The sequence below is a fragment of the Balaenoptera acutorostrata genome, chromosome 11 (genome assembly GCF_949987535.1).
Source record: "Balaenoptera acutorostrata chromosome 11, mBalAcu1.1, whole genome shotgun sequence".
In the NCBI taxonomy this organism is placed as follows: domain Eukaryota; kingdom Metazoa; phylum Chordata; class Mammalia; order Artiodactyla; family Balaenopteridae; genus Balaenoptera; species Balaenoptera acutorostrata.
In genome coordinates, this window is record NC_080074.1 from 104,111,040 (window position 1) to 104,126,158 (window position 15,119).

The 15,119-nt window shown below is 42.8% G+C and overlaps 2 protein-coding genes across 7 annotated transcripts in view; one reads left to right on the forward strand and one right to left on the reverse strand.

Moving 5' to 3' along the window:
• Positions 1-14,762, reverse strand: part of TULP3 (TUB like protein 3) — a 37,175-nt gene extending 22,413 nt beyond the window's left edge. For 3 of the 6 annotated variants that reach the window (XR_009009729.1, XR_009009730.1, XM_057556708.1), the window contains exons 1-2: positions 14,632-14,762; positions 1,513-1,564 (exon numbers count right to left, since the gene is read on the reverse strand). Coding sequence is in view for 1 of the 6 variants with exons in the window: in XM_057556708.1 (XP_057412691.1) it covers positions 1,513-1,564; positions 14,632-14,672 (93 nt within the window). In the remaining 5 variants the exon portion in view is untranslated. The remainder of the gene's footprint in view (positions 1-1,512; positions 1,565-14,631) is intronic. The other 3 variants (XM_057556709.1, XM_057556710.1, XM_057556711.1) reach the window with 2 other exon arrangements.
• LOC103018441 (rRNA N6-adenosine-methyltransferase METTL5-like) lies at positions 4,655-5,714 on the forward strand. Its single transcript, XM_057556513.1, has 3 exons — positions 4,655-4,668; positions 4,831-5,026; positions 5,091-5,714. The coding sequence occupies exons 1-3, from the start codon at positions 4,655-4,657 to the stop codon at positions 5,712-5,714; spliced, it is 834 nt and encodes a 277-aa protein (XP_057412496.1).
• Positions 14,763-15,119: the final 357 nt, after the last annotated feature.

Genomic DNA, 15,119 nt, shown 5'->3' on the forward strand with positions numbered 1-15,119 from the left:
GTGATCCCAGATTCATTTCTTTCCAGTGTGCGTTTGTTTTTTTAGTACTAGAAAGAACTGTTTATTTCACAGGCTCGGCAGCAGTTTTACGGGATCAGGTGCACAACCCAAGCTGGCTCCTCTGCTTAGAGGGCACAGGCCCCGCGCAGGGAGATGCAGGCAGCCTCCTGCAACTGCTGAGACGTTTGTGGCCGTTTCCTACCCTGCTGCGCAACACCAGATTTGCTTAAAATGTGCCCCAGTCTCCTTAAAGGATGCCAGCAGTGGTTGTGAGGAAGCCTGCCTGTCCGTGAAGCTGCTACTGCCGGGCTCCCTGGGCCAGGACACCTGGAGGTGGGCAGGGCGAACGGTGCGCACCACCACCGGGCCTCGTCCAGAGGCGGTGAGGCTGAGGCCATGGTCCAGGCCCGGGAGGCCGAGCCCAGCCAGGGAGGAGGGCAGCGGGCAGAGCAGGATGCGTGGTGCTGACCACCGAGGCGACTGCTGCCACCTTGAAGCGGAGGGTCCCTGAAGACCACTGGGCCACGCTCCGTTCCAGGCGCACATGAGAAGGCCTCCCAGGTGGTGGCCTGAGAGGCGGTGGACTTGGTGACAGGCCCCACGGCGGCACCATGGACACCAAGGGCTTGGGAGGGGCCCTGGAGGCCAGATGGTCCCAGGCGTGTCCCCGTGGAGACCTCGTAACTAGTCTGCAGTGATTCCACCTTTAAAGTAATTTACTACACTCCAAGTCCTGTTACGAGGTCCAACAGCAATATAAAAAAGCAAGACAAAACTTTGGAGGTATTTTTAGTCACCTACCACTCTAGACACTGATTGTTAATGACCCTACATCACAGCCTAGACCTACAGAATTTCCTGAAGTAGAAGACATTCATATGGAAGTAATATATGTTGGGTATAGGTTCTAAACTGACTAATCATGATGATCACATCATGTAACAATACAAAACTGTTCATTTATTCCTTCCTTCATTCAAACATTTAATGAAGGATTACTATGGGCCCAGCCCTAGGCCAGGAACTTCTGATATAATGGTCATCATTAACAGACTCAGTTCCTGTTCTCATGGAGCTTAGTCTAATGGAGGAGATGAACATAAGTCAAATCAGTGCAAAAAAAAGATAATAATAATGCATAAGTGAAAAGTGGGACCAGTGCTGTGAAGAAAAGTATTCTGTAGACAACAAAGGCTTTTCAGCAGCACAGTACCATTTTCAGATTTGCATTTTAAGATAAGAAAAAGATCTTGTAGTTACATAAAATTACAGTGCAGAGCAGAGAGGTGTTTAAGGCAGCAGGATCAAATTAACTACACAGAAATACAATGTTAACATTTCCCTATTTCTTATGACAGCTGCCAAGGAATTTTCAGTGATTGTAAATCCAAGGCCAGTTTTAATGCTGATGTCCTCAAGGCACGTGGGTCTTGCCAGAGCCCGAAGTCCAGACCATCAGCTTCATGATCAGTATAGCTGTCCACGTCTTTCAAGAAAGGAGACTCTACTCACCTGATTGTCCAGTTTCAGCTGCCGGAGCTTCACGGTCTCATCCTCAAAGGCACTGTTAAAAAGAACATGAAAAAAAAGCATGTAAAGAGAAAATCCTTTTAAAACCAAGTCAATCTCATCTTTTCCATGTATCTAGTCCTTTGGGCTGTTTGGAACCAATTAGTTCTACCTTAGGGAAAGCGCGGGTTTCTAGATGCTGCCCACAGTGACCGCAGGAGGACGTGCCATCCTTAATGCCACACACGGTCCACAGGGGACCTGAGGAGACTGAAACGCCCAAGGGATAAGAAAAAGGCAGAGCACAGGCCCCCATGCATGCGGGGATTTCTTTTTTTTTTCTCTTTAAAACCATATACTGGGGGCTTCCCTGGTGGTGCAGTGGTTAAGAATCCGCCTGCCAATGTAGGGAACACGGGTTCGAGCCCTGGTCCGGGAAGATCCCACATGCCGCGGAGCAACTAAGCCCGTGCGCCACAACTACTGAGCCTGCGCTCTAGAGCCCGCGAGCCACAACTGCTGAGCCCATGTGCCACAACTACTGAGCCTGCGCTCTAGAGCCCGCGAGCCACAACTACTGAGCCCATGTGCCACAGCTACTGAGGCCTGCGTGCCTAGAACCCATGCTCCGCAATGAGAAGCCACCACAATGCGAAGCCCGTGCGCTGCAAGGAAGAGTACCCCTGCTCGCCACAACTAGAGAAAGCCTGCGTGCAGCAATGAAGACCCAACGTGACCAATAAATAAATATATAAATAATCTACAAACAACAAATGCTGGAGAGGGTGTGGAGAAAAGGGAACCCTCTTGCACTGTTGGTGGGAATGTAAATTGATACAGCCACTATGGAGAACAGTATGGAGGTTCCTTAAAAAACTAAAAATAGAATTACCATATGATCCAGCAATCCCACTACTGGGCATATACCCAGAGAAAACCATAATTCAAAAAGACACATGTACCCCAATGTTCACTGCAGCACTATTTACAATAGCCAGGACATGGAAGCAACCTAAATGTCCATCGACAGACGAATGGATAAAGAAGATGTGGTACATATATACAATGGAATATTACTCAGCCATAAAAAGGAACGAAATTGAGTCATTTGTTGAGACGTGGATGGATCTAGAGACTGTCATACAGAGTGAAGTAAGTCAGAAAGAGAAAAACAAATATCGTATATTAATGCATGTATGTGGAACCTAGAAAAATGGTACAGATGAGCCAGTTTGCAGGGCAGAAGTTGAGACACAGATGTAGAGAATGGACATATGGACACCAAGGGGGGAAAACTGCGGTGAGGTGGGGATGGTGGTATGCTGAATTGGGCGATTGGGATTGACATGTATACACTGATGTGTATAAAATTGATGCCTAATAAGAACCTGCAGTATAAAAAAACAAACAAAACAACTAATACTAAACTTTCATTGGGTTATTTGTATGGAAATATGTTAATATAAATGTTTCAGACATTACATGAAATTTCTAAAAATCTTATATTTGTATTTGTATGGAAATATGTATGGAAATATGTTAATATAAATGTTTCAGACATTACATGAAATTTCTAAAAATCTTATATTTGTATTTGTATGGAAATATGTATGGAAATATGTTAATATAAATGTTTCAGACATTACATGAAATTTCTAAAAACCTTATATGTTCTGGTATAATGTTATAAGTAATAATCCTAGTTATTACTTTAAAATGTATATCTCAGAAATAACTAATTTTCTTGTCAACTGCATTATTATGAACTTTCATCAAATCTTTAACCATGGTCATTTTTAAGTCTTTTGTCATTTACAGACAGTTCTGGGTGTACTCTGATGATTTTGCAAATATGTTCCTATAAAAGGGTTTCTTTCATCTTCAAGAAATTCATGGAAAAGACTCTGACAAGTACAGGTTTCTGGTAACTGACTGTACTGCTGAACTGAATGAATAAGCATTTTCAGAACTCTAATAAAAAACTGATGAACTCATAAAAGTGCTAACAAAAGATCAAGATGAAAAAAAAAATTAATTACATGGGACTGAGTGAACTGATGAGGATGAGTATAATTTTTGTGACTTTCTGTCTGAATTAAAAAAAAAAAAAATCCCACAAGGACTCAGAGGCAAAGAATATACAAATCAATTTTCACTGCAAAGTAAAGGAGCTGTTACAGTGGAGGATTACTGGACTGAATGTCAATATTATGACATAGTATGAGTGTGTTTCATGTTTGGTAATTGCAATCATTGTTGCTTTTGTTGTGGTCATCCATGTACAATGCTTGGTGTCAGTCTATTTATCTCTTGTAAAAATAAAATACAGTGTGTGTGTGTGTGTGAAAAAAAAAATTTATTTTATTATATACTTCTGATAAAGTTTTTGTGGCAACTCCCTATTACAATTGCCAGAAAATCTTGGACTCAACAAACAATAAGCTTTGTTTCATCTACAAAGAATGATGTTCTGTTTGCTACATAATCTTGGCTACCATTGTTCCTACTTTGATACATCAATTTGCTGTTAGCTGTTGAATACTGCTTTGACCCTTCAAGGATGTGAGGGTTAGGGGTGCCGAACCTCCTCAAGTCAAAAATCAGTCCAAAATCTGAATATAACCTTACAGCCGGCCCTCTGTATCTGAGGTTCCCCATCCTAGGATTCAACTGACCAACCAACCACAGATCATGTAGTACTGCAGTACATATTTACTGAAAAAAATCTGCAAGTAAGTGGACCCACTCAGTTCAAACCCATGTTGTTCAAGGGTCAACTGTATATTCTTGCCTTACCTGATCAGCTTAAATTGACTCTGATCCAAATTGCAAATAGCCCCTCAGTTTTACACTCATCTTTATCATCTGTAAATATTTACTAGGCGCTTACTGTGTACTAATTTTGTACATACAAGGGACTGAACAACAAGAACGGACAATTGCTCCACTTCAAAATGGGGATTCATAATCTGTTACAGAAAAACTTTATAACCTTTTTGGAGGGAAATTTAGCAGCCTTAACCAAAATTTAAACTCTGCATCTCCAAACATACTGTATTTACAAAATACTAGGCCAAACATACAAAGATACATGTAACAAGGATTACTGTCTATTTTCAATGGGAAAAAACTGAACATAATATTCATGCCTGTCAACAGGTGAGCAATTAATAAGATATATTTATGAAAAATGATACTTTGTGGTCATTAAAAAGAATAAGGTGAGTCTAAAGTACTGAGTTGTAAAGCAATCTATGACACTTTGGTTTAAAAAATAGGCTCAGGCGGAGACGCGGCGTGAGGAGCCCTCGGCGACTCCAGTCCAGTCTCGGCGCGGGGTACCCTGGAGGCGGGCCGAAGGCTGGCTGAGGACTCTGCCCATCGCTGGCGCGGGGAGGAGAGCGAGAACCGCCTGAGCCGGGTGTACCTTTCGCGCCCTGCGTTCCCAACCTGGCCCTCAGCCCTCGGCGCTGAAAGAGGGGCAGGGGATCAGAGGTGGCGGGGAGATCCAGGTGAAGTAGGTTTCTCTGCAGATCCAGCGCCGTTAAACCCTGCCAACGCACACTTTTTAAAACACGAAGAAATTAAGGCTTAAGGAACTAGAGAGTCACCTGCAACAAGTGGATGGATTCGAAAAGCCCAAGCTCCTTCTAGAACAGTATCCAACCAGGCCGCGCATTGCAGCATGTATGCTCTACACAATTCATAACACACATAATGACATTGAAAATAAAGTGGTTACAGATCTAGGATGTGGCTGTGGAGTGCTTAGCATCGGAACTGCAATGCTGGGAGCAGGGTTGTGTGTTGGATTTGACATAGATGAAGATGCACTGGAAATATTTAATAGGAATGTAGAAGAGTCTGAGTTAACAAATGTTGACATGGTTCAGTGTGATGTGTGCTCATTATCTAACAGAATGTCCAAGTCATTTGATACAGTAATTATGAATCCTCCTTTTGGGACCAAAAATAATAAAAGGACAGATATGGCCTTTCTGAAGACTGCTTTGGAAATGGCAAGAAAAGCAGTATATTCTTTACACAAATCCTCAAATAGAGAACATATTCAAAAGAAAGCTGCAGAACGGAAAATCAAGATAGATATTATTGCAGAGCTACAATATGACCTGCTGGCATCATACAAGTTTCATAAAATAAAATCACTGGACATTGAAGTGAACCTAATTCGGTTTTCTTTTTAAAAGCCTCCAAAGACAAAAGCAGCTTAAAATCTAATTTAAATGAATAAAAAATGTTTACTAAAAAAAAAAAAAAAAAAAAAAAAAAAAGGCTCAGAACAGTTTTTTCAACAAACGGTTCTAGGGCAACTGGATATCCACATGCAAAAGGATGAACCTGGACCTCTACTTCACAGCATACACAAAAATTAACTCAAAATGGATCAAAGACCTAAATATAAGAGCTACAACTTTGAAACCCTTAGAAGAAAACACAGGAGTAAATCTTTGTAGGCTTGGGCTAGGCACTGACTTCTTAGACAAAACACCAAAAGCAAAAGGAATAAAGAAAAAAATTAACTAATTGGACTACACGTACATCAAAATAAAAAATATTCTCATGTCAAATGACACTATCAGCAATTGAAAATACTATCTATAGATGAGATAATATTTGCAAAACGTTTATCTGATAGGCACTCGCATACAGAATATATATAGAACTCTTATAATTAAGTAATAAAAAGACAAATAACCCAATTAAAAATGGGCGAAGTAGGGCTGCCCTCGTGGCGCAGTGGTTGAGAATCTGCCTGCTAATGCAGGGGACACGGGTTCGAGCCCTGGTCTGGGAAGATCCCACATGCCGCGGAGCAACTAGGCCCATGAGCCACAACTACTGAGCCTGCGCGTCTAGAGCCTGTGCTCCGCAGCAGGAGAGGCTGTGACAGTGAGAGGCCCGCGCACCGCGATGAAGAGTGGCCCCCACTTGCTGCAACTAGAGAAAGCCCTCGCACAGAAACGAAGACCCAACACAGCCAAAAATAAATATAAAAATAAATAAATAAATGATTACTATTAATTAAAAAAAAATGGGCGCAGTAAATGAATAAACATTTCTCTAAAGATATAGGAGTGACCAATAAGCACATGAAAAAAATGCTTCATATTATTCATCGTTAGGGAAACAAATCAAAACCACAGTGAGATGCTATTTCACATCCACTAGGACAACAATAATGAAAAAGACAGACAATAACAAGTATTGTTGAGGATGCGGAGAAACTGGAGTCCGCATACATTGTTGGTGGTCCCATACGCTGCCGCAGCCATTCTGGAAAGCAGTGTGATAGTTCCTCAAGCTGTAAAACAGTCACCACATGACCCAACAACCCTACTTGGATATATACGAAAGAGAAGTGAGAATATATGTTCTCACGAAGACCTGGACACGAGTGGTCATATAGCAGTATTACTCGTTATAGCCAAAAAGTGGAAACAACTCAAACGCCCATCAATTACTGAATGGATAAACAAAACGTGGTGTAACCATACAAGAGAATATTATTCAGCAATAAAAAGGAATGAAGTACTGATATATGCAGCACATAATAACATGAATGAACCGCAGAAACATTTTGCTAAGTCACAGAATCCAGTCACAAAATACCACGTTATCATACAATTCCACTTATATGAAATGTCCAGAATAGGCAAATCCGTAGAGGCAGAAAGTAGATTAGTGGCTGTCTTGGGCTAGGAGTAGGGGAGGGGGACAAGGGAGTGACTGTAAATGGGCAGGTTTCTTTGGTGGGGGTGTGTGTATGATGGGAATGTTCTAAGATTAGATTTTGGTAATAGTTGCAAAACTCTGCAAATACGCTAAGAACTACTGAATTGCATACTTAAAATGGGTGTATTTTTCAGTATGTAAATTATACCTCAATATAGCTATTAAAAATAAGGTACAGTGTATATACTGTATTTTCAGTATATAAAGATTATATTTTTCTAAGTGGGGGAAAAAAAAAAAAGATGTGTGTGATGTCCACAGGCACAGAACTCCAGGATATACACAAACTGTTAACAAGTCACCTCAAAGGTAGGGTATCAAAAAAACCTTCTTTTCCAAACCAGACATTTTTGAGAGTAAAAGAGTATGAGTAATTATACATTTATAATTATAAACGTAATTAGTAATTACAACAGCAGCTGTAAATCAGAGAGACAAGGGTAGTGAAACAGGAAAGCTTCCCATACCCCACGTTTTACTTTTGTGATTTCACAGAACCAGTCACCAATCATTACTTCCCTCCAACTTATGGACATATAAATAGCCTTTAAAGTCTAATTTTATATCTAATAATCTATTATTGGCACACTGATGTTTATGTGGGTTTGTTCAGGCAATATTTCCATCAAAGTGCCTCTAACTGCCAAAGAGAGTTATTTCATGGGGACAGGAGGGGAAGTATAGCCCAAAGAAACCATCTACAATACTCTATCTTTAGAACCTCAAGTTTTACCCTGAAAATTAATTTAACTTTGCATTCTGCATTACATTATTACTGGCTCTATTTTAACAAAAACCCCACTTCTTTCTTATAATAATATTCATAATATGAATAAATATGACCTTCCAGGAAGAAACATCCTTATCTTGTGACTCAGCACAGGGGTCTGCAAACTACAGCCTCTGGGCCAAATTCGGCCCACTGTTTATTTCCGTATTGCCCTAAGCTAAGAATGGTTTTTTCATTTTTAAAAGGTTAAAATCAGAATAATAATATTTTATGACATGCACAAGTTATATCAAATTCGATTTTACTGTCTGTAGCTAAAGCCTTACTGAAACAGCCACGCTCTTTCATTTACTGCACATTCCTTTATGTATTCCCTCCGGCTGCTTTTACCCTAGAACAGCAAAGCTGAGTAGTTGGGACAGAGACCGTATGGCCCACGAAGTACAAAATATTTAGCGTTTGGTTCCTTACAGGATAGGTTTGCTGACCCCTGGCGCAGACCAAACGAAAGGGTCAAATTCCCCATTTAGGGAAGCACGGGTCTGTGGGTAGAGTGGTTTCTAACACAACTTAACCTCATCTACAAAATGAGGATAATTGAGCACTAAATCAGAAAGTTACTGTAAAGATTAAATGAGATTTAGCCCATATAAGCACTCAATAAATGCAACGACTGCTATCATATAAGATTTTTGCTCTACAACTTTTTTTTTTTTTTTTTTTAGCCACACTGCATGGCATGCAGGATCTTAGTTCCCTGACCAGGGATAGAACCAGTGTCCCCTGCTGTGAAAGCGCAGAGTCTTAACCACTGCACCGCCGGGGAAGTCCCTACATTACAACTTTTTTAAGCCTACAAACAAATGTATTACCTTAATCTTGTCTTCACTGACAGGACTTTAATAATTTCACCATGATATTACCACCTTTTTAAAACTTCTTCATAGCCTTCCTAATGCTGGAAACCTAAACATTTCTAGATTTCTCCTTGTATTAAATAAATCTTCAAAAATTTGAATTTCTATTGATATTGAAACATTAATACGTTGTCACATTGCCAGGTGCAGTACAGTTCCATTTAGTAAATATCTACTGCATGCCACAAACTACATTAAATACTCTACATACCATCTCATCTAATTCTCACAATAAACCTACAATCCCATTTCACAGAGGTATCAAACTCAGAGAGGAAGCTATCTGCTCAAGGTCAGACAGCAGATGAGTGAAAGAGCTAGAATTCAACCACAAGTCCCAGTGCCACCTGCCTCAGCCTGCAGACCTGCCCCTCTGGACCACAAATATTCAAGTGGTCAGCAGAGAGTCCGGGATTTCATTATTATGGTATTTCAGTAAGTCTCCCAAGAATCTTTTCAGTCAAAATGCCAGTTCACTGGTATTTTTAGGCAGCAGAATTTCGAAGCTAGTGAATGGATTTTGAAGAAGCCCTTGGGAGCAGTTGATTACAGTATAAATACTATTGGAAAAGAGTCATCAGATTTCATTGTGTCCGAACTGATTACAGTGTCAGGTAGTTGGGTCAATACCTAATAATAAAGTAATTTTCTCTAAGTCAACTGACAAATAGATTCACCTTGTCCAAATCCCAAATGTCAATACAGGAGGCCATATTTTCACATGCACTGAGACCTAAGAGCACATCTAGCTGGAACAAAACATTGCTTCTGGGAAAAGGCACATAAAGATCAACTAGAACTGCCAGAAAGACTCCTTAGAAATCTAACCTCCCTCATCAGAAGAGAATTGTTCATATTCTAGGCTCAGCTGTCTTCTACTTGAATGACTGCCACAATCTGGAACTAACTTAATTGAAGCTAGAGAATGAAGATCCATTTCCGAAGAGGCCCATTTAGTAGAGACAATCAGAGAGAAGGGAGAATTGCTTGGGGAGAGAGAGGCAATGAGAAGGAAAACTTGGCAACCGATCAGATGATTCATTTGGCCCCAGAGAATGCAGCAAGGAAAACTGCTTTACATGAAGCCCTCTCCATTTTGCATGTCCCACAGAGCAAAAGTAAAAAGCATTCTTTTAAGCGAGCCAAACAGAAAGGTTATTTAAAATGAATGACTTGATCCAGAAGTTCAAGAACCCATTTATTCTTTTTCTTTTTTTTCTTTTTGGCTGTGTTGGGTCTTCATTGCTGCGCGTGGGCTTTCTCTAGTTGCGGCGAGTGAGGGCTACTCTTCGTTGCAGTGCGCAGGCTTCTCATTGTGGTGGCTTCTCATGTTGCGGGCTCTAGGCGCGTGGGCTCAGTAGTTGTAGCGCGTGGGCTCAGTAGTTGTGGCACACGGGCTTAGTTGCTCCGCGGCATGTGGGATCTTCCCGGACCAGGGCTCAAACCTGTGTCCCCTGCATTAGCAGGCGGATTTTTAAGCACTGAACCACCAGGGAAGTCCCCACATTTATTCTTTAAAGATTTAAAAAAGGACATTACTCAGAATCACAGCACACTCCACCTTTTGCTGGATTCTCCTTTCCTCAGGGGTTATAGTTTCTCTGCAGTAATGTTACTTATTTCCCTTCTCTCTTGTGTAAAGATGAAAGTACATTTTTTTGCCTAACAACACCAAATAAATATTTCCACTCCCATTCCATTGGATGAAATTAATACTCATTTGTACTTTGCTAAAATGTCCAATTTCTTCAACTGTTTGCCCTAAAAATAATTACTAGGATGTAATCAGTATCAGTTGTTATCATTTATGTGCACAAATGGCATCCAGAAATTATCTGGAACACATATTTTGATAACAACTGAGAAAAAGAAGAGAGGAGACTAGAAGTCAAAAGCCCAGTTTTACCTCTAGATTTTAGTTTTGATTACATCATTTATTTGTCTTGTAACTTAGCTATATCACACCCTTTCCGAGCCTTAATTTCCCTATCTATAAAACAAAGATAACGACAGTGGCCGTGCTGTCTTCAGAGTTGTGAAGCTCAAAAGAGATCATGTACGTGAAAGCTCTATGAACACTGCAAAGGACACACAAATGTAAGCCATCATTATTGATCGTTTTATCTTGACAGAGCTTCCCTTTTTAAAAGCACAGCTTGCCAACTTTACTCAGTCAAAACATCTCCTTCTACTTTGCCCCGGGCTTATATGACATAAATTGCCATAACAAAATTACTCTGAATTTCAATAGGAAAACAAGTCAACCCTCTATAAACTTGCTTCATTCTAAAACCTAAAATCAAAGGCAAACTATGTATTTATTGACATTTCTTCCAGCAAATCTAAGAAGCAATGATTTATTTTTCAGGAAACTTGTCTGAAAAATAATTCTTGTTTTCTTCCTACAAGCCTTATTTTCTATACATTAATTATCACAGAAAAAAAAACCTGAAGGAACTATAGTTTATAGTCTAAAAATATATCTTGCCCATGATGAATGCAGATATCAGAGTTCAGATTATCGTATTCTACCCTAAAACTCAAAATCATCACGTTTTTAGAACAGGAAAGGAAAATGAAGAGATTACTTAATATACAGAATACCTTTGGAAGATCCCCCTAAGCAACCTGCCAATGAATGAACTAAGTGACACAAAGACAATGAGAAAAGAAGACATACTTTTCACTGAATATCATTTTGTACCTTTTGAAATCTGAGCTATGTGCAGTTAAAAATTGTATGTTATTTTATTAATTCAGTATAAATCATGGAGGGAATCTGAAGAAGCCCTATTATTCCAGAGGAGAAAACTGAAGCCAAAGAAGTAGATGAGTGCTTCAACATCGCACTGCTGGACAGTGGAAAAGCTGGGACGAGAGCTCAGGAACCCAGTGGAAGCCTCCAGCGCTTCCCCATCGCCACAATGCCTTGTGGTAAAACAGCAAGGGCCACCTGATAAACAACTAAAGTACTAATGCAATCCCTTTCAGAACTGTGGCCTTCCAGGGGTCCTCGTGACTTCTATGATACAACGATAATCATTAATGTTGTCACAGAAGTTCTAAAGCAAAGGGTCAGAGATGACAACCCTCATTATCAAGACTCATAACAAGTACTAAGAGTTAATAAAGACAACACAGCCATCGGAATGTGGACAGTGTGTCTCCTCTCAGGCATCAGCAGATTCAAGCTCTAACCAGGACAGGAAAATGGTGCAGCCTTTACTAACAGTAAGAAAGTCTCATGAGGCAGCACAGATTTAGTACAAAGAGCTTCTTCCCAGTGAACTGACTCGGAGGAAGTAAAAGCAGACCACAGGAAATTTTAGTTTGAAAGAAGCCTTAACAATTCCACTGAGAACTACTCTTGAATAGAACTAAGGATTATCAAGGCCCCTTCTAGTCCTAAAATCCTCAAACATGGAAAAGCAAGGCAGCTTCAGCTCCTCTTCTGAGTAACTCAAGCATACTTTTCCTCTTGGTAAGAAGAAATGTTAACTTTTTCTTTCAGTGGGCACAAAGGCAGGGAAAACAGCAGCATTTCCATAGGAAAGAATGAGAGAAGCCAGAAATGAAAACTATTCCAAAGAACGTCTGAGTCTGTCTGCTTGGAAAGGATATTTATTACAGGGATTCTTCTTTCCTTCCTAGGTCTCTATGTAGCCTTCGTATTTGAAGAAATGCATGCATGTTAGACATTATTAGGCTTTTACTGTAGTTTTTGATATCTGCCAAACATACTGTAGTCACGTATTAGTTACTCTAAGTACTTTTAAGCACTGGGTAAGTCTGTTTGCCAACAATTAGTTCATCTGATGAAGCCTTTGAAAACGAGAGAACTTGAGAGAGGATAACAAGCCTGGCCAAGACATAACCTCCAGCCATCACTGCTGTTTGTATTTCTGAAGAAAAATCATAGCATACGGACAAACCATACACTAGGACTTTCTCAATGAACTCTGGGTCACAAGGTCACATCACGTGGAGAAGTCTCTCTCATCACATCTTCAATCCTGTATCAGGAACAAAAGGCCAGAGAGGCTCAAGTTCCAGCACTAGCCGATCACTGTCATCTCCAGGGGAATCTACAATACAAACACCTAACCTCAGCCAAGGATCTGAGAGTGCTGTTTCAAATTCCATCTCCAATTTCCACTAAATATTTCAGATACAGGAAGAATGTTTGAAGTAGTGTTTGTTCATAATTTTTCTACTTTGTTGAAAATAACTCTGCCTCATGGGAAAGCAGTCTCATCATTCAAAGAAGAAAAAAAAAAGTCACAGGAAACCTGAAAGTCAGATGTTATCCTTCACACTGAAAGGTACTAATACCAAAAACGCTATCCATGTATTTCATCAAAAACATCCTAAACACACAACCTGAAGCCAAGAAAGTCAGAGACATTAATTCCACTCCCTCTTGGCAACAAGTCAGTTAACCAGTGACAGAACCTACAGCAGGAGAAACACTTGGTGACTCACACATTCCCCTTTGAGGTCCATTTTAAAATTAAAGAGCTGGTTTCTTTGGGAAGAAAAAGAGGGACAAACTTTAAAATTATCCATTGAAACTTCAGATCCAAAAATTTAAAAACCTCTTTGCCTCCTGGTCTCAATTTCAAAGTCAATTCCACTTTTCTTTCCAAAAATCATGAGTCACACCATACATCTGGTAGCCGGGAAATTTACTGCCTTAAATTCATTCACTTAAGATTGACCGAATGGGCTTCCCTGGTGGCGCAGTGGTTGAGAGTCTGCCTGCTGATGCGGGGGACACGGGTTCGAGCCCTGGTCTGGGAGGATCCCACATGCCGCGGAGCAACTAGGCCCGTGAGCCACAACTGCTGAGCCTGCGCGTCTGGAGCCTGTGCCCCGCAGCGGGAGGGGCCGCGATGGTGGGAGGCCCGCGCACCGCGATGAAGAGCGGTCCCCGCACCGCGATGAAGAGTGGCCCCCACTTGCCGCAGCTAGAGAAAGCCCTCGCATGAACCGAAGACCCAGCACAGCCAAAAATAAATAAATAAATTAAAAAAAAAAAATCCTTTAAAAAAAAAAAAAAAAAAAAGATTGACCGAATGCCCACACGTGAGCGAGCGCCATCCGAATTCAACGAGAATGCTGAATTTTAATGGGATCTCCTCCTGGCGCTTCCATATTTATAACTGGAAACGCAGATTCTTCTTCTGTTGACTTCAGGGAAAACAAAACAAAACAAAACAAAAAGCAGTAAACCAACTTCACAGAGCGCTGCTCTCACGTAAATAAAACCCGATGAAAGAGAAAAACGGGTCTTGTCCGCAGCAAGGCCACCTGGGCGACAAGCTTTTGAGTGGTTTTCAGCTGCTGACCCGCGACCAGGCGGTACCGGGCAGCAGGCGGGCGTGGGCGGCGTGTGCGGGCTCGGGTCCAGGCGAAGTCGTGATTCCACCCCGCCCGCCCGCATCCACGCTTCGGGATCCCGGTCGAACCTACCGGCCCGGCCCGGCCCGGCCCGCGCTGACCCCTCCGGAGCACCGGCCCTGGGGCGGGATGCCGCCGCCACCACGGCCGCTCCGCTGGCCCCCGGAACCACCCCGCACCCCCGGCCCAGGCGGAGCAGCCCCTGACGGACGCGTTCCATTCCGCACTCCGCCCCGACTCGTCTCCCGCCGCCCAGCCTCCCGCACTCCCCACGGCTCCCAGCCCGGACCGCCACGGCCCCCTTCAGCCTCCGCTCCTGACCTGTCCCCGCGGGGCCCCGGGCGGCAGCGCGACGCCTCCATCCCGCCGCCCCGAGAGCAGCAACCTCGTCCACACCCGCACGGCGGGCGCCGGGGGCCAGCCTGGCGCAGCGGCCCAGCCCCGCAACCGCACCTCGCACTGTCGCCGCCGCCCATTGGCCGCCGCGCTTCCGCCGCTCCGCACCCATTGGTCCGCGCGCCCGCTGCTCCCCACCGCCCCCGCGGGTGGGTTGCTAGGGGCGGTGGCGGCGCCGCGGGAGGGTTGCTACGGACGGGTTGCTGCGCACTGGTTGCTACGCGCAGCTGGGTTGGAGGAGCCGCCCAGCCCCCGGTAACCGCCGCGCGCCCAGGCAGCCCTCACCCAGCGGTCCATACGCGGAGGCCCCCCCCAGGGCGCTTCCTGGGGGCCGCCCCCTCCCGACCCCGAGGCCTTCCCGGAACCACACTTGCTCGCCCCGGCAGTCCTTCCCAACCAAGTGCGTCTGCGCC

Excerpts from the sequence above, each read along its gene's own strand:
- LOC103018441 (XM_057556513.1), top strand. Across the intron at positions 5,027-5,090 it reads GGCGGGGAGATCCAGGTGAA|AAATTAAGGCTTAAGGAACT; the intron begins GTAGGTTTCTCT and ends TAAAACACGAAG.